We start from the raw sequence: 20469 nt of genomic DNA, 5'->3' as shown, positions 1-20469 counted from the left end.
TATATATAAAACGTATTTTTATTCCCTATTTTCACTAAAAAAAAACCAACATTGTCAATAGGCTATTTTTCCGTAGGTAATAATTGTACCGAATATCATTCAAAAGAAATTTTTAAAAAATGTTCAATCCCTTCTTCAAATGATTATTCGATGAAGAAAAAGAAAGAAAATATTTCATTGAAACAATTTAAAATAATACCCTATTCGAATTTTCCTTCTGAAATCACTGGAAGCAGTTTGACTTAACCGCAGCCATAAAGTTTATGGTTAGAACATATTTTTTTTTTATCTTTATGGTTTTGAAAGCCATTTATGACTGTTCGGTTAAAAAACAGAGAATACAAAACTATGTGATTTTGAAGCCATTTGCAACTAGCATAGTTTCTAAACCATAAAAATGAAACTAAACCGAGCTGGATGCTGCGTATTCTATGCGTGAATAATGTTTATTTATGATTATGATGTTTATTTATGCTTATTTTATTGAAGGTCACCGACTCATCATGTAATGTAGGAATGAACGAAATATTGAAGTACCAACATAGGGATTCGAACATCGGTTCAGCAGGTTATGAGATTGACCAATTAGCCCTTTAGCTACACGGAGCAAAGTAAAAGGTAACTCTAGATGGCGCGGATAGAATTCTGGTTGTTTAGCCGTATTAGGAAAAAAAAATCAAAAAATGTTTTTTTCAAGCTTAACTGCTTGAATATGGCTATATGAACTGTTTGAATATGGCTATATGTTTTTTTTATGGTTATTTGACTGATTTTGTTGAATACAGTAAAATAACAATTAAATGAATTGCTATTTGACCGTTTGTGCCAAAACATTTATATCAGTGTACGAGAATAAATATTTCCGCTAAAAAATTTCCTTTACAACACCGTGATCAACTAATCTAAATCATAGGAGTTAAAATATGTAACAAATATTTCATAAAAATATTTAACTCAGAAGTTTCTCTTCTTATCGCTTAATCTTCGATTCTGAATAATTGCTTTTAAAACAGCGAGGAAAATATCTAGGTTGTATGTAATCGTCTCACATGAGATTTCCTTGAAAATATTCCCTATAAAGGTTACTTTTTCCAAAGATTCTTGGTAGAACGTTGCCACCGAAAAATTTCCTGCGCTTATTTCCGGTAGCCTTTTTTTTTTTTAAATCGGAAATCACAAAGAATATATTCTTGTAATCTTCACATTCAAATCAAATGAAAGCATTATTGTTTCCGATATTTTTAAGAAATCTTGGGTCTACACTCTAAAAGTTTCCACATTTGAATCAAACGTACTTATTCATGATTATATTATAATCCCCATATCAGTTACAGTTCTTTAGTAAACACGTTAGCACGGTTTTTAAATTTAAATCAAACATATTTATGAACATAAAGTGTTTCTTTTATTTATACTAGTCATGTTGCTACGAAGATACTTTAAATATTGTTTGATTTAAATCAAATGACAGCATTAGTATTTCTAGATTTTTAATAAATCTTGAATCTACGCTCTAATAGTTTCTACATTTAAATCAAATAAACATATTTATTAACAATGTTCCCAACATTACTGACAGTTCTTTGATGAATAAGTTCACTCGGTTTCCCCATTTAAATCAAATAAACATGTTTATGGACATATTGTGTTTACTTCATTTTTATCATTTCTATAACGAAGATACTTTAAAGATTTTCACATTTAAAACAAATTAATAAATTTACAGCAGAATATATTTCTAATATCACTAATAGTCCTGTGGTTAAAAAATTCGATTTTAATTAAAAGTCTTATATTACAAGTCCTTTGATTAACAATTTTCAATAGTTTCATCATTTTAAAGAAATTACACTATATATTTGTTTCAATGTTCTGAACATATTCCTAGCACTTATGTTTCAACACTAGATGTTTTCTTCAGCACTTATGTTTATACACAATGTTCCAGATTATATTTTAACTGCTTACCTTTTTATAAGGTCTATTATAAAAAATTCCTCGATCAAATGTCCATTACACTTAATCGGGGTTGCTGTTTTTGCTTTACCATAGCAGCACATTTGGAATAATTTTTTTTAAATTTAAATTTTTCTTAAAAATGACACAAAAATTTGAAATTTGAATAAAAAAAAATCCAGCTTAGCAAAATACATTAAAAAATAAGCTTGAATGTAACTCTAGTAATCTGTATGGTTTTCGTCAGATTAATATAAAAAAGAATATTCGCTACGTATATCAATAATTTCATGTATTCTATAAATATATATATTTGTATATATATAAAATTAGGTCTTTAGCAAAATTTATCCTTTACAAAATAGTAATTCATCAATTTCTTATGGTATTTATTTTTTTGCAAAAAATAGTTGTTTAATATTAGTTTTAAAGTTTGTTTTTGTTCCCTTCAATACAGAAATCTGTAGTTTAACATTTGCTTATTTTCACTTATTTGTCATTAAAATGAAATATTAATATTAAAAAAAGTTGAAAGCAATGTATTAAAATTTATTTATTTTATCAATTAATTTCAGAATAAAATAATTGTAAAATTAGGTTACTTTTTCAGAGAAATAACATAGTTAGACTCAAAGAAAATTTGAGAGGATATTCATTACGACAGATAGGAATATTTTAACTAAAGCTGTTCGCAGAAACATTTCAAATCTTACCTGAGAAAGCATTTTTCTTTTAAAACTTTGTACCTGAGATAAACTAGGATAGGATATGGAAGAGTACTCTGAAGCTGTGGTTTGTGAAATCTTTGAATTGGGCATCAGCTTTTATAGTCCTTTCAAACTCAAAAGTTGTTAAGGAATCTTGAATTTGAAACCCACGTGACTGTCAAGTTATTTTTTTTAAATGGCAGTAAAATAAATAACATTCGCAAAGGATGCCACAGTAATTTTTCGAAAATATATAGTTCAAAATCTTGAATGAAATTTTTTTTTGGAAAGGGAGAGTAGGTTTTGAAAAAAGAAAGAGACAATTTTCGTAAGTAGGTGAAGTTATGATAATTTGAAATCGTTTGTTAACAGAAAAGCGTTCTTTTTAATGGTCTCTCTTCATTGTGATTTTTTTGATATTCAAAGCAAATTGTTAAAAAAAAATGAACAGTTACAGGTAAGTATTTAAAGGGAAGGACATGTACTTTTTAAATATTTACTAATTTACGCTATTCATAACGAATCATTTTAGTAAATCATATGTTATGAGTTGCTTTAAAATATTACTTCTTTTGAATTCAAACATCGCCTTAATACATTGATCTTTTCTGTTTTAGTAATTGGAAATTATGATTTATATAAACTTACTTTGAGTTGAAAACTAAATTTCTTGCATTTCACTTATGATTAAAAACTATTATAAAATCAAATTTATGAGAAACCGAATTTATGGATTCTATACAAAAGATTCTCAGAAAACGTTTGAGTATAAAACGATGAAAAAAATTGTTTTTATACGTTTCATTTTAAAATCTTTTCGTTAAAATGTATACGTTTCATTTTAAAATCTATTATCAAATAAAATAATGAAAATTTACTGAAATTTCTTTATTTTTTTTTTTCATAGAATTATCTTTGGGTAAATGAATTTTATAATTGTGTGAACAAAATGTTCAACTTTGCTTAAAAAAGCTGTCGAGATATGGTGAAATACGCAAAAACTAAACTTAGCATTAAGGGATCTGAACCTTGAATCAGTCTCCTGACCAAATTATTGGGACCATGTTTCTCAGATTGTAGCTACCCCCTATATTTTGAGATTTTTCCTATATGTATTTCGATAAACTTTGATAAAAGATGTGTTTATTCAGAGAAATTACATTTTTGTGTCTGATTTCATAACTTAAATTATCATCTGCACTAAATAATTAGCATATTTGAAGTCATTTCCTTGAACCATTAAGTCCATGAACGTGAAGATCCGATCTTGAGAACAAAAGTTACTCAGGGTGGTCCAGCTATTTATTAATCTTTTTCTTGCTGTAAATCCGAGCTATTGTCCAATTTGAGAATTATTTTTAAAATACACAGACCATTCCGTAAAGCACACAAAGTTTTTCTCTTTTGTGCTGAAACGCTTTATCACGAAATATCCAATATCCAAAACGTTACCAATGAAGCTGTCTTTCATTACTCTAAATGCTCAATCAGGGGTCTGCTACTAATTATAAAAAAATTTCCTTTTCTTTTATTTTCTTCTAATTTTAGGAAGTAATGCGTTGTGATAAATAATTTAATTGAAGCAGAAATGTCTAAAATGTATTCCAAATAAATTTGGAAAAAATTTAATAAATATTTAAAGTTCTAAAAATTGCTAAATACAGAGTAGTCTTAATCCCTTACCTTCTTTAATGCTATTTTCTAGCTTATATTCTGTTAAAAATAGATAACGGGTTGAGGTGCTCTGATTTCTTACAGTTTTGCATCTATTAGGAAATAATAGAAACTACTGAGAATTTGATTATTTCCTAAGAAAAAAAGAAAAGCTGAAATGAAAATAGAACAATTAAGAAATTAAGATTTAATACGTTTCATTAAGTTTTTTCAAATGCTTATAAATTGCAAGTAAAATGTTCCCAATATAAGATTAAAATGCAGAGAAAACAAAGAAAGAAATAAAGAAGGGAAAAATGAAAATGAAAAAAGTAATGCATAAAAATATTAAAAAAATGTTAAATATAAAAATCAGACAAAATTAGTAAAAATAATAAGGAAACGATTCAACCTTGTAATCAGCTCACACAATTATATTCTTAAAAATAGTATTTTCTAATGCTGTATTAATATAGCGAAAGCAATTACATAGCTTAGACATAGCTTTATATGCTCTTGTATGTTCCTATTTATGCTTTGTTTTCTATTTGCCTTGAATTTTTGTGATATTTACATCATAAAACTTCAGTATTCGATTTGGAATTTTTCCTTGGGATGCTTCTCACACTGCAGCATTGATGATATATTAATACAGTTTTAGAAAGCTTTGTTTTTGCAGGTATAATCGTGAACGATCGTTATGACTAGATCTTAATTAGTTGTTATTATATTTTCCAATTTTGGCCAATTTATAAATTTTGAAATTTTTATTTTTTATTTTTTCCCCTTTCTTATTCCTGTCCTTGTTTTTTTTAAAAAATAACTAGAGTTATTTTATAAAATAACTATAAAATATCTCTAGTTATTTTATAAAATAACTAGACAAGTCCACTAAAATATAAAATGGTTGAAAAATTTCATAATTTACTTAGTTATTCCATGAAGTAACTAACGATAAACCGTTGAAGCTAAAAATAAACAATTTCAATTTTTTTTGATAAATTAATGTCAGAAAAATCCGCTAAGTCTCTCGAAAAATACATATTATCCCTATTGCAGATGATAAAAGAAAGGAAAAGCAGATGATACAATTAGTGCTCATATTCATAACTACGTCTAAGTGCAACGAAATGAAGCGTACACATTGCAAAGCAGCTATAAGCGGTTCAAAACTACCTAAAAGCTAGCTAGAACCGGTTCAAAGAACTTTCGAGTGCAGTATTTCACACTTTAGCAATCAAGCAATCGTTATTCTACAGAATATCTAGTTGGATCTTAGAATTCAATAATTTCATACATTTTAACTAACTAGTCAAGATATTTCATGAAATACCTAGAAAATTTTAAAGAAGAAAACAATGAAAAATACAAAAATGATAACCGAAGCTGACGTCGTCAGGGGGTGTAAAATCCCCGGAAGTCATAAAAACACAAAAGTCTTTTCGATCGAGAAAGCACGTAAATATCTAAAAATTGCTTAAAATTGCTAAAATCAACGAATTTTCAGAAAGTTGTGTGCTTCGGCTTAAAATAGGAATATTTTTGAGTAGGTTTTTCGCACATTGTTTTCCTTTTGTATTAGTTTATGTATTTTACGTTAGTATTCTGTTTTTGTATTTTATATTTCTTTCCTCTCTTCCTGGACTTTTTAACAAAACCTTTGGGGTATATAGAGAGCAATTTTTAGACATTAGTCGTGCTCTCTGGTACCCCCTGATGACGTCAGCTTCGGTTGTTATTTTTACATATTTCATTATTTTCATTGTTTTCTTCTGTAAAATTTTCTATTGGTTTCAATTTTCTTACGGAGTTTCTACTGCATTCCATGCTTTCTCTACATTTTGAACTTATTTTATGACTTCTATTTACTTGCAGCTTATGCGCAATAAATAAAACGTATCGTTTTTCTTAATTTTCTTCTTGTTTTCTTTGCCCTTTATGTATTTATATATATATAAATACATAAGCTGACGTCTATATATAGTATATATATATATATATATATATATAGAATTTATGCTTGAGTTAGCTTTGATTTCATTTTTAACTTGATTTTTATTCCTTTAAACATACTTAATATGATTTTTTTTATATTGTAAAACGAATCATGAAAAGAAAAATATATTCGTAAGTATTACACATGTTATATGAATCATTTTCACTTTGTTACTTTTTGCTCGTTATTCGAACTCTTGCGAAATCTCTCCCACGAACTCTTATTATTTTTTTTTATTTAATGATACGATGATTATATTATTACTTACAAATTCTAAATCTATCGTGTTTCGTCTGGATCTAGAGAAATCAGTTATATTACGCATTAAATATCAGCAAAATGGCTCAGTGAAATGCGTCGCAAATTAATTCGGATTATACTTAAGTAAGCATATTGCAATTATCTATAATACATGTAATATTAAACGTAAATACTTAATGAGCTAAAATTTCACTAATTAAAAAAAATTACATTAAATGTTTATGCAAGTTGAAAGGGAAAAGGAAATGTAAAATAAAAATTAAAATTTGTCAGATATTTTAATTTTATAATACATGTAATTACTCAATATTTTATGTAATTAAAAAAATTAGAACTAAATTAAACGTTTTAGTAAGTTGACTATATAAGGGAAAATGAAATGTAAAATATTCGTTATATATTTATAACTATATAATACATGTGATTATATAATATTTAATGTAATTACTTAATGTAGTAAAATTTCATTAATTAAAAAATTTGGAATTAAATTTATTTTTTTGTAAGTTGACTAAATAAGAAAAAAAATATAAATAGCAATTGTTTATTATGTTATTTATTTTGTAGTTACATATTTTTTTTTAAATATGTTGATAAACTCAAGTAATTAAAGTCACCAACAATTAAAAATATTAAAATTCAAGCTGCACATTAAGTGCAGGTTCGTTGGGAAAATTACGTGGATGTGAACAGATTGCTTTTCTTGATTATCATCATTAATCATTTTTAAGAAAAACATCAAAACCAGTTTGATTACTGGGTCAAACTNACGTACGTAATTTTTGTATTAAAGTAGCTTGCTAGTCTCTTCTTCTGCGCCGCTGCGAATGCGCTATTTACTACCTAGGTCATCTCAGCAATATCAGGGAACTGTGGATAAGCTCTATATATATATATATATATATATAAATAAACTAAATCCTGAATCCCTAAAATATTTTTCTTATCGAAACAAACTCCTCATCCCATGATCACGGAATTGATGTAATTTCATTTTTAATAATAAAATTCAATTCCCGGTATTTTGCAAGTATTGACATTGGTTGCTCTACTTTAAATCCACAAAATGATTTAAAATAAATGAGGTGAACAACTTCCTTACCACAAGAGTAAGAAACGAAATAATACTTATGAATTATCAACATTTAATAAGAACGTTAAATTTAAATTTCATACAGTGAACCAATTTTTCACGAACAATGGTGAACTTACACAACGCGATTCTAACAATTTAGACTGTCTCATAAGGTCTTCCTTCGTGAAGTATTCTTCAAAGCGCTTCGCTTCAATTACTGAAATCTAAAATCTAATTTCAAAATTAAAAGGTTGAAATTGTTGTGGTTTTATTCCGGTTTAGAAAAGTAGGTATTGTTCGCAGAATCACGCGATCGGGTCACCTGTCGAATGAGATTTTATTTTTAAGAGGAACTTTCATTTCTCCCACATTCTTTAAGCAATCTAGAGTAGATGTTTACGATAACATGATTTTCTGCTTATAGTTACTCTTTTATGAGTAAATAAATGAAGTAAAGAGAAAAAAATGCAATGCTAGGTTTTTTTCTTTTCCGTATCTCAATAGAGGGGGGGGGGGTTGAAAATTGCTTTTGAGATTTTAAGATGAAAACGAAACTACATTCATATTTTATTGTATATTTATATTTCTTTCTTTCTATATTTATATTTATAATATTTTGAAATATGTTATTATATATTCATGCACTTGTATTCATATTTTAAATATGTTTTTATTATAAAACAGCTTAAAAGGAAAATTAAATTCAAAATGTATGAATGAAATTTTTGTTAGAAATTTATAAATAAATTAAGCGTTTGAGGTAAATAAAAATTTGAAATGTATACATAAATAATTAATAAATTTGGACGGCTAAAATATTTTAAGTGATATCTTTAAGCAAATAATAAGAAAATTCGGATTATTTTATATTTCTGCAGTAAGGGAAATATAATAGCATCTTTCGTTAGGGATCAAAAAAAATATCTTCAATCAATTAGAGGGCATGCCCTCTGGGATGAACTTAAGAGGAGACAAGAGTTATTTTTCTTTTAAAAAGAATGAATAAGAATGTGAAATTAACTGTAAGTTATTCATTTTTGTTGTCACGTTTAAATATTTTGGATATTAAAGCATATTTTTGTACGTTTTCTCTCAAACACACGACTATTGCAAACACGCAATAAATACTAGTAGTACATTCCAATCTAGATTCTAGATTATTTCAAATAAATTTAGTCAGTATTTATTTATTTGATTTCATATTTTCTAATAATTATATGTTCCAAAATTATCTATATGAAGTCTACTAAATTTTACGTATGAAATTGTTATTTTCTATTAATAACCAGCTTTAGTTTCACATCTTGATTGTACTATTTGTATTGACCTAATATAGCGGTGGTGGTATAAGAGGCATCACGTCATTGTGAAATGAGGGTACAGAGACGACTGAAAGATTGAGAACCATTATCCTATCTGAAATAATGAACAGAGCACGAAGTAAGAAAAAAAAACGAAACGTTAATAAATTTTGATGTAGTGATTGTATTTTTACGATAATTTAAATAGTACAGGGAACAAGTTTTAGCTACTCTAATTAAATCTAGAAAGTAATATTTTAAGTAATGAACGTGAAAGTTGAAACGTGGTTTGTTTGAATAAAAATTCATTTTTTCCCCCGAATTCGTTTCCTTGTTTCTTAAAATTTGTTTAAAGAAGAAAATGCTTAAAACCTCGAACACCATAATGTTAATTTTTTTTCAGTCTGACCAATGTAAAAGAATTCATATTTTCAAATTTATTTCTCAAAAGCTATTTGGCAGATTCCACTAAAATCTTGAATTTTGTCATTTAAAATAGTGAATACTGAATTTTAAATCACCATTGTTAAAAATGACGTAAACTTATTCATGTCCTACAATTCAAAACGTTTTAGCCATTTCAAAAAAAATAAAATAATCATAAAATTGAGTATTTTTTAAGCAATATTATTTTTTGATGAATGGGTGTTACAATTTGTGAGTAAAATTACTTAGATCTTATAATAATTTCAGAGAAATATCGATAATTCCTCATAATTACATAACATAATTAACATAAAGAGGCTCAAAATTTTTATTGATCCATTGGAGCCGTATTTTTGAAATGGCAATTTCACCCTATATTCTGAGAATCCAAAGAAACAATCCATAGAATGAGAGACTTTTATTGATCACTTGCATAATCTATAGGAGCAATAATTTTGAAATAGCAATTTCACCCTGTATTTAAAGTTTTTTTTTGCGCGATATATATATCGAGCGTGTTTCGCAGAGTTATTTTACGAACCATTTAATTAGATTTTAACATTTCTCCAAATCTTATTCTTTACTCTATCAAGTATATTATTTTTCCATGAATATAGTAATTAAATTTTGTTTTAGTACTTTAATTTATGTTTTCCAATAAAGTAAGATTCCTCTTTAAATTATTGTCAAGCTTCTATTGAAATAAAACTTAGAATTATTGCCAGCTAACTGATAATTAAATCTTGTTAAGAAATTAAAAAATATTCTGCTGATCAAAATTTTTCGATGCAGAACAGCTGACTATTTACTAAGCATACTATTTTTTTTCAAAAAATGCAGATAAATTATGGATTGTCTTTTTTTATTACTGTTTCTTATTTATTTGTGTAATAAAAAGTAAATGCGTATGTGTTCACAGCAACTGTTTGTTTTGTTATTTAAATGACCGTAAAAAGTTTGGACCTACGATTTTATTTTAACGTTCTAAGTTATTCTTGCCCTCTAACTTTAAGAAAGTTGCCCCTTTAAAAGGACAATGTTGAAAAAATTTGCTTAAAAAGTTGTACCTCGCTTGTCTCTATATCAATATTATATGCGTAAAAGGTATAAATAAACAACTCTACTTTTTCTATAAAAGAACTCTTATGACTTTTGAGCTATTAGCTCAATTTAAGGCTCATCTACTGTAAGAGCTAAGGTGTCTCCCATTATGGAGCCACACGTGGTTTACTTTGATATTCAATGTAAAAATTAAGTTTAGAATAGAATTGCTTTTAAAAAAGTGATTCATGACGCATTTATTATATGATTAGTGTGGTGATGTTTGTGTTGAATAAATACATTTCATAGAATTACTTTTATGTAATAACATCAAATTAATTTATGAAACCAAAATATTTACTAGTCATATTTATTTAAACATTTAGTACATACCACAATAACATATTACAATCACAGCACTATACTGTAAGAAAAATGTAAATTCAAACTAAATTTTGAATTTTTTGTTTTGAAACTTAGATGTTATTGAAGCTTAACTTATTTTTATACAAATTATCTATGCATACGCTTCAACCGATATTAATTTTTTAATTATAGTTAAATAAGAAATATAAGTAATGATTAAAATCATTGAAATTATTTAAAATGCCATTAATTTATATGTAAGAAAAATTTAATTTCCAGAAGATAGAATGGTTACAAAGGAAAAAAGTCACAGTCTTTAACTCAGGCTATAATTTAGTTTCATTATCTTATATAGTCAAACTTATGAATAGTATAACTTATGAAATATCAAAAAAGATTTCCCTGCTCATATCAATTACAATATTATCCTTCACAACAAATAATATATCAATAATATAATTTCTTTAATCAGTATTCTTTAGAAGAAAAGATAAAAAAAAAATCTGAAATTTAATTCTCAAAAATTACATTAAAAAATTTTAATTGATAAATTGTAACCGTAATAAATGTTTATTCAAATAACTGACTATTATTTTCAGGAATATTTTTAATGTCATTGAAAATAATTATTTTCTGACTAGGTAGAAAAAGCACAGAAGCTGATTCTGTATATTTGAAGAAAAAAAATTAAATTCTAATTTAAATTAGCAAATATATTTAATTAAGTAGAATATATTGTTGAAATAATCAGTACGGTGATAAGAAGAATTTAGTTACATATCCATTAAAACGAAGTGAAAAATATATTTTACTACAATATCAATGATGTTTTAGTTTGTTGAAAGCGTAATACAAAATATTTTTCAGAATTTAGAAACATTTGAATTTAAAATCATTTGAATTTAAATAAATTATTAAATTTTAAATAAAATATTTTATAATTTTTAAATATTTTTACAAAATTAGCTTCCATACACTAAGAAAAAATGCATGGTCGAAACTATCAGAATGTGATAAAATTTACCGTTTTTCTGGTTCTTTGGAGACAACAAAAAGCTCCGTATTTTTTACCGAAGTGTTTTGGCAATAATTTTGGAATGATAAAAAATAAAATACAGTTTTATGGTTATGTGTGATGGTTATGTGTATGTGTTTTATGTTATACGTATGTGTTTTATGGTTATGTGTATGTGTTTTATGGTTATGTGGTAAAATTTGGTAATTTTATCATATCTTAGAGCATGCGAATGAACTATTCATTCAGTAATATTTACTTTCAGTTATGTATTTTTTACTAAATGTGAGGAAAAAGAAACTAGAACTTTGAAAACCAGAATTTTCGGTAAACTGATATCATAGGAACTGAAAAATTACCAAATGAACGGTTTAATTATTGTATATTTGGGTTTTTATTACTAGAATCATTTAGTTTTTTTTAAACCAGAAATATCATCGCCATACAGTATGGTTATTTTACCGAACTTTTTTTTCCGTGTAGCATTAAAAATTCAAAAATCCGTTTGAAAATAACAGTAACTTTAACCTTAAAAATATAAGACTAACATAGACAAAGAAGATTACGTAATCATTACGTGTAATCAGAACGATCCCCCTATTTGCTAACGCTTTGACCTCAACCAGCCAATAACAGGAATAAATACTGCTCCATACGTTAATGCACTACTGTCCCATAGCTGTCCCAAATATGTAAAAGATATCATCTTGTAGTGTTTCATTGAACCTTATAAATTGATCAAGTCTTTTATGTGTATTTTATTCTTCTTATTTAAAATATTTGCCTCCACCCACCATTCCATAGCCACCACCCATCATGCCTCCGCCCATCATTTTCGTGCTTCCTCCCATCATTTTCACGCCTCCTTCCATCATTTTCATGCCTTCCATGCCACCAGCCATCATCTTCATAGATTGTAAGCTACTTCCAAAGTGAGCTGTTAAAGAAAAACAAATATTGCAAATAAAAAATGGGGAATTTGAAACATCGCATTAAAAATGTGCTGAGAATAAGTAAAACGTTGGAAGTAGTTGCTTTTGAAAAAATCTTAATGGATAAATTCTCTGGTTAGCTATATTTAGCTTAGGTTGGTGCAAAAGAAAAAAAAAGCAAACAAAAAAACAACAACGTGATCATAATTTCTATTGATAAGGGCAATTGTAGGCTGACTGTATATTTCAAAATATAACATGAACCAAATATCTATCGGGTAAGTTTTCTCGTTGATCATCTATCAAAATACAGTAAAATCTCCAATTACGGCATATTGCGAGAAGTTTGTTCTAACGACACAATTCTAAGTCGCTATTAACATTCTAATTTTAACCTTGTACGATTTGGAAAAAATTACGTCTTTCATAAAGTACAAAATTTCGACTACAAACTGATCTAAGTATTTATTTTAAATCAAAGAACTTATTCTAAATAAAAGAAAAATACAGTAGAGCGCGATTATCCGAACCATTATTATCCGAACGTCCAATTATCCGAACTGTGTCTGAATTTTTTCTTTTTTTTTTTTTTAAAGTAGAATGCTTTTTAACCTATCGACAATTTTTCTAAATTGAGAAGAATAAATGATTGAGGATTGATGACCCTACATCTGAGGATCATATTTAATTTACAACCTCTTTAGCAGTTTTCTTATAGTAGCCATACATACATGTATTGTGATACAGTTAAACCTTCATACCCCTTTAGCCCTTTACAACAGAAAACTATCTTCCAAGAATGTAAGCTTCATTTTGATGGTCTACAATGGTTGGAATGCAGAAGGAGTTTATGAATTGATAAGTTCTGAAGTTTTATAATTGGGGAATGGGTAGTTGTAACTTATGGTTAATAATTAGTGATTACAGTGCTTGGAATCTTAAATCTTGGAATAAAATTCTTAACAGAAAAACAAACGAAACTGAAGTTTCTGAACCAGTAGATCTTTCGGATGAAAATGATGAAATTGTTGCTGAAATTTTGAATGAAAATCGGAACTCTACAGACGAAGTGAAAGAAGTAGGTGATCAAGTTCAAGATAGTGGACCTTCTCATATAGAAGCATGCAATCCATTAGATTTCGCAATGAATTGGCTAGAACGTCAAAATGATGTTGATCCAGTTCAGTTGATTTATTAATAATGGCTGCTAAAAAAAGGCGTCTTCTTTGAAACGAGATCTTTGCTGGATTTCTTTTGCAATGGAAAATAATGAAAAATGCTTTAAAATCAGTAATTGAAAAAAAAATTATAAAAAACTGAAATATGATAAAAATAATTCAAAATGAAAAAAAAATTTAAAAAAAAATTCATTAAAATATTTAAAAATTGAAAAAGGAAAAAAATTTTAAACACGCCAGAGCTATTTTAGATAGTACTGCCAGTCCTAAGCCTACAAAAGGTGCGAGGGGAAGTTATTGCATAAATAATAATCATTTACACTAGATTTTAAACAACTTTCCAATAATTCGAACTTTTCATTATCCGAACCATGTCGAACCATGTCCCGAGCAGTTCGGATAATCGGCGCTTTACTGTATAACTCCTTCCTCTCCTTTACTGCTATTCTCACGTTAAATATATGTGTTTAGGCTAAAAACAAGGCTAATGAAGCACAAATAAAAGTACATAAATGAACATACTGTAGTTTCAGTTTAATCATTTAGTCCCTTCTTCAGTGTCTAAATTCCAAATGATGGTAGAGAAGTAAAGAGACAAAAACGTATAAAGTGGTTTGACCAATAGAGACAGATGGAACTTTCTTTAGTTCATATAACATAAAGTATAGTTCGTTCACCAGGAGTTAGCACTTGGTTCTTCCTTCATCACGTGGTATCCGACGACACTATTTCGCTACTTTTGGGAGAAGGATGTGACCAATCCTGAACAAGGTTACTATTTGGCGATTGTATGAGAAAAATACTCATTTCTCAATCTATATGTGAATTTTTTTAACATTAAATATTTTATAAATTTGATGATATTTGTCTCATTTGAGTGTGAAGGGATTGAATTATCGACGATGTCAACATTTATCTATTAAAAAGTACCTCAAGATAGAATCAAGTTAACATGTCTTTATATACTAGTGAATTATTATTTAATATTTATAGTGGTAATTACGTCACTTTACTCCCCTTCCATAATTTTATCTGTGAATTCGATTAATCACGTCTATTTTTAAACTATTTAAAAAAATTAGAGCTTGAATTATATTTCCCTAAAACGTTTTATAAATTATAATCTCGCTTTATGGAAACGTTTTAGGGAAATATTGTTTATATTTCCCTAAAACGAGATAATTTTACCGCTAGTAGTGGATAATTGGATTAATGGAAAAAAAGTTTCTGAATTTGACAATTAAATATATCGGCGGAAAAAGTATCAGCTGATTGAGATGAGGTGATTGAATTAAAAGAAAGCTTTTTAAAATCTCCTTGCAAAAAGAGATCCGAAAATGGGGCACCTTTTTAATTGGGATGAAATAGAACTGAGACATAAGAAATAAAGTCCTGAAAATGGGCCTAGGTGCTTGGCCATGATTGGGTGATTTGTGTGTGCATAATTCACTATCCTTACTCCCATGAATAATGCTGCGAAAGATCTTTCAGGGAAGAAATTATTTTACGATAATACAATAATGATCTAGTTCAGTTAGTGAGAAGCTTTAATACCTTCTTATAAGGGACTATGAAAATTATAAAGAAGCTCCTAATAAAGAACGGAATTAAATAATATTATGTCATTTCTGATAGCGTTAACAACTGATATAATTTTAATGTATGAAGTCTAAAAAAATTATGATAATTCAGAATCACGCTGATACTGATCTCTAGAGTAGTCATTTCACCTATATAAATTATAAAATATCACACATATCTTCAAGAATAATATGAAAATTGCACGAAGCCACCAGATGACGTCACAATGACGAGTATGTAAGAGAGGGGTATATTAGGAATGGTGGCAAAAAAGGAGAATTGTTCACTAGCGTTCTGTAAGCCGCTCAGTGCCATAACCGGATGGATGACTCAGGAAAGACTCAAAAAACGTTTTGGGGGTGACGTTCTAAAATTATCGGCTGACTGGAATGTGGACGCAATTTGGTGGAAAGATCTCAGACACTTGGAATTGTCAAAAGTGTCATCTCTAGTCTTGGTAACAATTACGAGATAAAGGAAATTTCCGTAGACGTTGCAGTACGGGTTGCCACCAAGTTACAACGCCAAATGAAGATCGGTATTTGTCAGTAACTTCAAAAAGCTCGTGTTTTCTTTTCATGTGATCCACTCACGGTAACTCAATGTCCTCCGTGATTTACCTGGAGACGAGAACATACAATGTGGACGTCATCACAGTGAATTTGTGTGATGTTTTCCAGCGAATCAAAGTTTAACTTGCATTCGGATTCACGTAGGACTTTAATATGGAGAACGCCAGACACTCCGTTTCCACCAAGACAACACCATTGAGCGACACCGTTACGGTGGGTAAAATTAAACAGGAACTTTGACAGGCCATATTTATATGGAAATCATTCTGGAACAACATATACTTTTGTTCAGTGGCTGAATTTCTGTTTATGTATTACTCGTCATCACCAAACAAACATCGTAAACGAATGTCTTTAATCTGAGGATATCACCCTTATTGAATGACCAGCATTTTCATCTGACTTGAATCTACAGCATGTGTAGAACTTCCTTGGCCAACGAGTGGGAACCCATAAAATACTCCTTACACGCTTACCGGAGTACATACGTACTTTGGAGAGCATTGCTCGCTTATGGGAGTAATCACCCTCAAGATCAGAAAGATAATTTCATACTCAGCATGCCCATGCATTGCGCGGACTGTATTTCATCGCGTGTGAGACATACAATGTACCAACCATCATGCAAACCATGTAGTATTGTTTTATGGACACGAGACTATGTACTTGAGTGTAATTATGAAATATTCAGTACTTACTTTGCACTCCAGGAGGTGGAGGTTGAGCTTGCATCACTACGTGAGATGGTTGTTCCTTTTGATGTCCTATAGTTCCTGGTTCGTTGGTTTTCACATTTGCTTGGAATCCTATACCAGGTCCAGCCACATAATCAACCTGTCGACGGAGACCCTGAGCATCCTGGTAGCCATAAGAACCTCTTACCATTCCACTACCATCCCCGACTTCGCTCCTGAAGTGAGTACTCATGTGATTCGGAGCCGCATACCCAAAGGCATAAGGTTGAGGCACGTGCTAACCAAAGAAAGAGTAACGCTATGAGATTTATTTATTATTGATGTGATTAGTTTTTAATTTCAAGTTAAATCAGCCCAAGAGGCAATATCACGAAATGGAATTAATTTTAATTTTCCTTATATTTATTTTACACGCATGACATTCCATAATCACCCCTTAATATATATTGTTAAATTCTATATTTATTAAAACCTTACAAATGATTAGCGGGGGAGGTGAGATTAAAAACATCAAATGAAGATTGCGTAGGAAACTAAAAGAAAGTGAGAGGTAAATGAAAAAATGTTAAATTTCGATTAAAAATGTTTTCAAGTCTTGTCCAGGTATCAAACTGGTTTTGATTTTTCTTATTCTGTCTTAGCAATCTTAAATTCCTAGATCTCACTGAAATTTTTTCCCCGCCTAAATATTAATCCATAATGCTCAAGCGTGCATATTTTTGTCATTAAAAACTGAAATTATGGCATCCCATAAAATTTGAGTGCTGAAATGAAAATATTGTGAAAAACTACGTTGCGTAGAGATTACAATGATTAGGTTATAATATTACTTCAGCCAATTAATTTCAACTGTTGTGTATTAAATAAATAGAAAGTTGAATAACAAACATTTTTAAAACTATTCGAATTTTTCAATTGTTGTAAACTCTCCTCTTCAGATATAAACTGTACCTTTGCAAGGATAGAAAGGCAATTTTGAAATCTCTGCATTTTAAACCTCGGCATATACCGGTATCATTCAGATGGTTAGATCATAAGCAATCATTTTTTTCATCCCACAGATTATAGATATATGATGCAAAAGAAATATTAAAATGAACAACTTAAGTTAAAAATAATAAAATCATATTACCATGCCTCCTCCATGTCCCATGCCTTCACCTATCGTACCTCCCATAGCGCCAACTATCATAGGCATTCCATAGACGTAGCCAACGAAGGAGAAAATGACAAATATTTCCTATAAGAAAATTTTATTTTAGCAACATTAATAAATACTATAACAAACATTACTCAAGCTAACAAATTTAATAACAAAACTTCTGGCATTAATAAAGTTTTCATAGCCACACTGAACATTTTAGATTAGAATATTGAAATATGAATTTAAAAAAATCAATTATAAATGTAATATCTATAAAAGATATATTGCCCCAACAATGCTTTAAAGTTTGTACCTAGTTTGTTGTATCATCCCCGTACAAAAAATTTTACCCTGAAAACTTTTTTTTTTTAATGAAACATAAGTTTACATATAAATTCAAATTTCTAGTTTTAGATTAGAATATTTATTCATTTTTAACAAATTAATGCCTTTTTCTATCTACAACTGTCTGCCATTTTTTGATAAAAGCACCCCACTCTAAACATTTTCAAAGAAATTTTTTACATTGTCCTTGACGACTCTACAAACTTAAAAATCGAAAACCAGGTCTAAATATTGTTTTTAAAATTTTCTTAAAAACTTTTTATGTTTTTAAGTTACTGCATGCGCATCTTTTGAAAGATTAAACTGAAGTCCCTGAAACTTAAGCTTGATTTCTTATGAACTATTTGTATTTACCATGCATGTAATATAAACAATTATTATTTTGATTATAGTGAGGCTACAGTGGACACAGTTAGAATTTGTTTGATTTTAGTCGCTTCTGAAATATGTTTAAAATGAAAGGCAATTAGCAATTTTTAAAAGAAATTTTCTTATTTTCTTTGATTTGTTAGCTTATTTGAAGTACTACGCCCCTTTGTTTACCTCATGCAACATTCATTAAGCTTTTACGCGCTGCTATCTTATCTTTTCCAATCTTTTAAATTTCAAAGAAATTGCAAGTGCCAAAAACCTTCAGGTACAGTACTCAAACTTAGCCAACTTTTTAATGAAAACAATATATTTTTTAAACATGTGATTTTTGCACTATATTTAAATTTTTTTATTTATTTTCATTTTTAAACGGACTATTTTTGAACGACATTATAATTAGTATTTTATTCAATTAAAAGAAAAATACATAATTCATGTCATAGAGATATTTTTGCATGTATAACATGCAAAGCTTAGATTGAATTTTCAATATTTCTGGAATACTTTAAAATTAAAAATAAAACCAATTAATTAATAAGTACATGTATTAAAATGTGGAAAAAACGAAACATTTTATAATTGAGCTTACAAAGTTGGATTTTAAAATTTAAAAGAGAAAAACAAACTTTTTTGTTTGGACTTGAATTATCTGTAAAATACAGTTCCAACTGTTATTTGAGATATTTTCAAAGAAATATATCTATAAAAACATATATCTATCAGTACATACAAGGTTATTTATCTGATTGCTTTTAAACGAAATTAAGTTTATCATTTTATTCAATTAAAAAAATAGAATTCAAGTCATAGGATTTTTTTTATGTATATCATGCAACATGCAAAACTTAAATTGAATTTGCAATATTTCTGGAATATTTCAAATTTAGAAAAAAATAAGTTTATTAACAAGTACTTTTATTAAAATTTATAAAAACATAGGAAACCTCTTCTAATTGATTCTTAAAATTTCACAGAAAAAACACTTAATTCGTTGTTTTAGTCTTAAAATGCCAGTAAAATACAGTTCCAACTATTATTTAAGATATATTTTCAGAGTTAAATAAATAAACTTACCTTAGTAAAAGACATATTCAAAGTTAGTACTTCTTCGGTTTGAATTAGTTCTGATACTCATGAAACGATTGCTGTCAGTTTATATACACAAATGATTTATGTCGAATACATTTTATTTATTTTCAAAAAGAAAAACTGCCTAACTGAAACGTTCCATGCAACTTGTATCATCCCTTTAGGAATGTAAGAATTTTAATTAAAAACTGCGGCGTGACACAAAAGACAATATTAATTCGATCTATGACTAAAAGACGTTTAAAGTTTACGACCACACCTTGATAATTAATAAAATCAAATTCACTTGAGGTGGTCTTCAGAAGCAACCTAATAGGAATTAAAACTTTTTTAATGAAAAAAATTTTTTCCGTTTATTTCATTACGGTACCAATTGTTCTTGATTCAAAAATTACTAATAAAAGAAAAACATTAAATGTAGTTGCATTGTTTTTATTACATAATATTTGCTCTTTGATTGCTTCGCCTTCCTCATTGTTTTTCTCGAAAAATTTGATAACTTTTTTTTACTGAAGAAACTATTATTTTGTTATATAATTTTAATTTAAAAACCCTTAATACGTAAACTGTACTTGCAAAATTAAAAGAAAAGAACTGTTCTTATAAAAAATTTAAAATTTTTGAACCCAGAACAGGTGACAGAATACAAAGAAATAAATATACTCGTGAACGAGTCTATAAAATAGTATTACTATTCAAATAAGAAATATTTTTTACCTCCCAAAATTATTCTTCTTACATATTTAAGGGGGAAAAAAGAAAAA

At 28.1% G+C, this 20469-nt stretch overlaps 2 protein-coding genes across 2 annotated transcripts in view; both read right to left on the bottom strand.

Annotated features, from left to right (window-relative positions):
- Positions 1-2774, bottom strand: part of LOC110283503 (pupal cuticle protein 36-like) — a 5660-nt gene extending 2886 nt beyond the window's left edge. Inside the window, exon 1 of the mRNA XM_043047751.1 lies at positions 2670-2774. Coding sequence (XP_042903685.1) covers positions 2670-2774 — 105 coding nt within the window. The remainder of the gene's footprint in view (positions 1-2669) is intronic.
- A 7996-nt stretch (positions 2775-10770) lies between these two features.
- Positions 10771-20469, bottom strand: part of LOC122270432 (adult-specific rigid cuticular protein 15.5-like) — an 11457-nt gene continuing 1758 nt past the window's right edge. Inside the window, exons 2-4 of the mRNA XM_043047749.2 lie at positions 17888-17995; positions 16759-17032; positions 10771-12734 (exon numbers count right to left, since the gene is read on the bottom strand). Coding sequence (XP_042903683.2) covers positions 12565-12734; positions 16759-17032; positions 17888-17995 — 552 coding nt within the window. The 3' untranslated portion in view covers positions 10771-12564. The remainder of the gene's footprint in view (positions 12735-16758; positions 17033-17887; positions 17996-20469) is intronic.

The sequence above is a fragment of the Parasteatoda tepidariorum genome, chromosome 2 (genome assembly GCF_043381705.1).
Source record: "Parasteatoda tepidariorum isolate YZ-2023 chromosome 2, CAS_Ptep_4.0, whole genome shotgun sequence".
NCBI lineage: Eukaryota > Metazoa > Arthropoda > Arachnida > Araneae > Theridiidae > Parasteatoda > Parasteatoda tepidariorum.
Note: the sequence above shows the minus strand (reverse complement) of the source record. Positions and strands in the feature narration are given on the sequence as shown.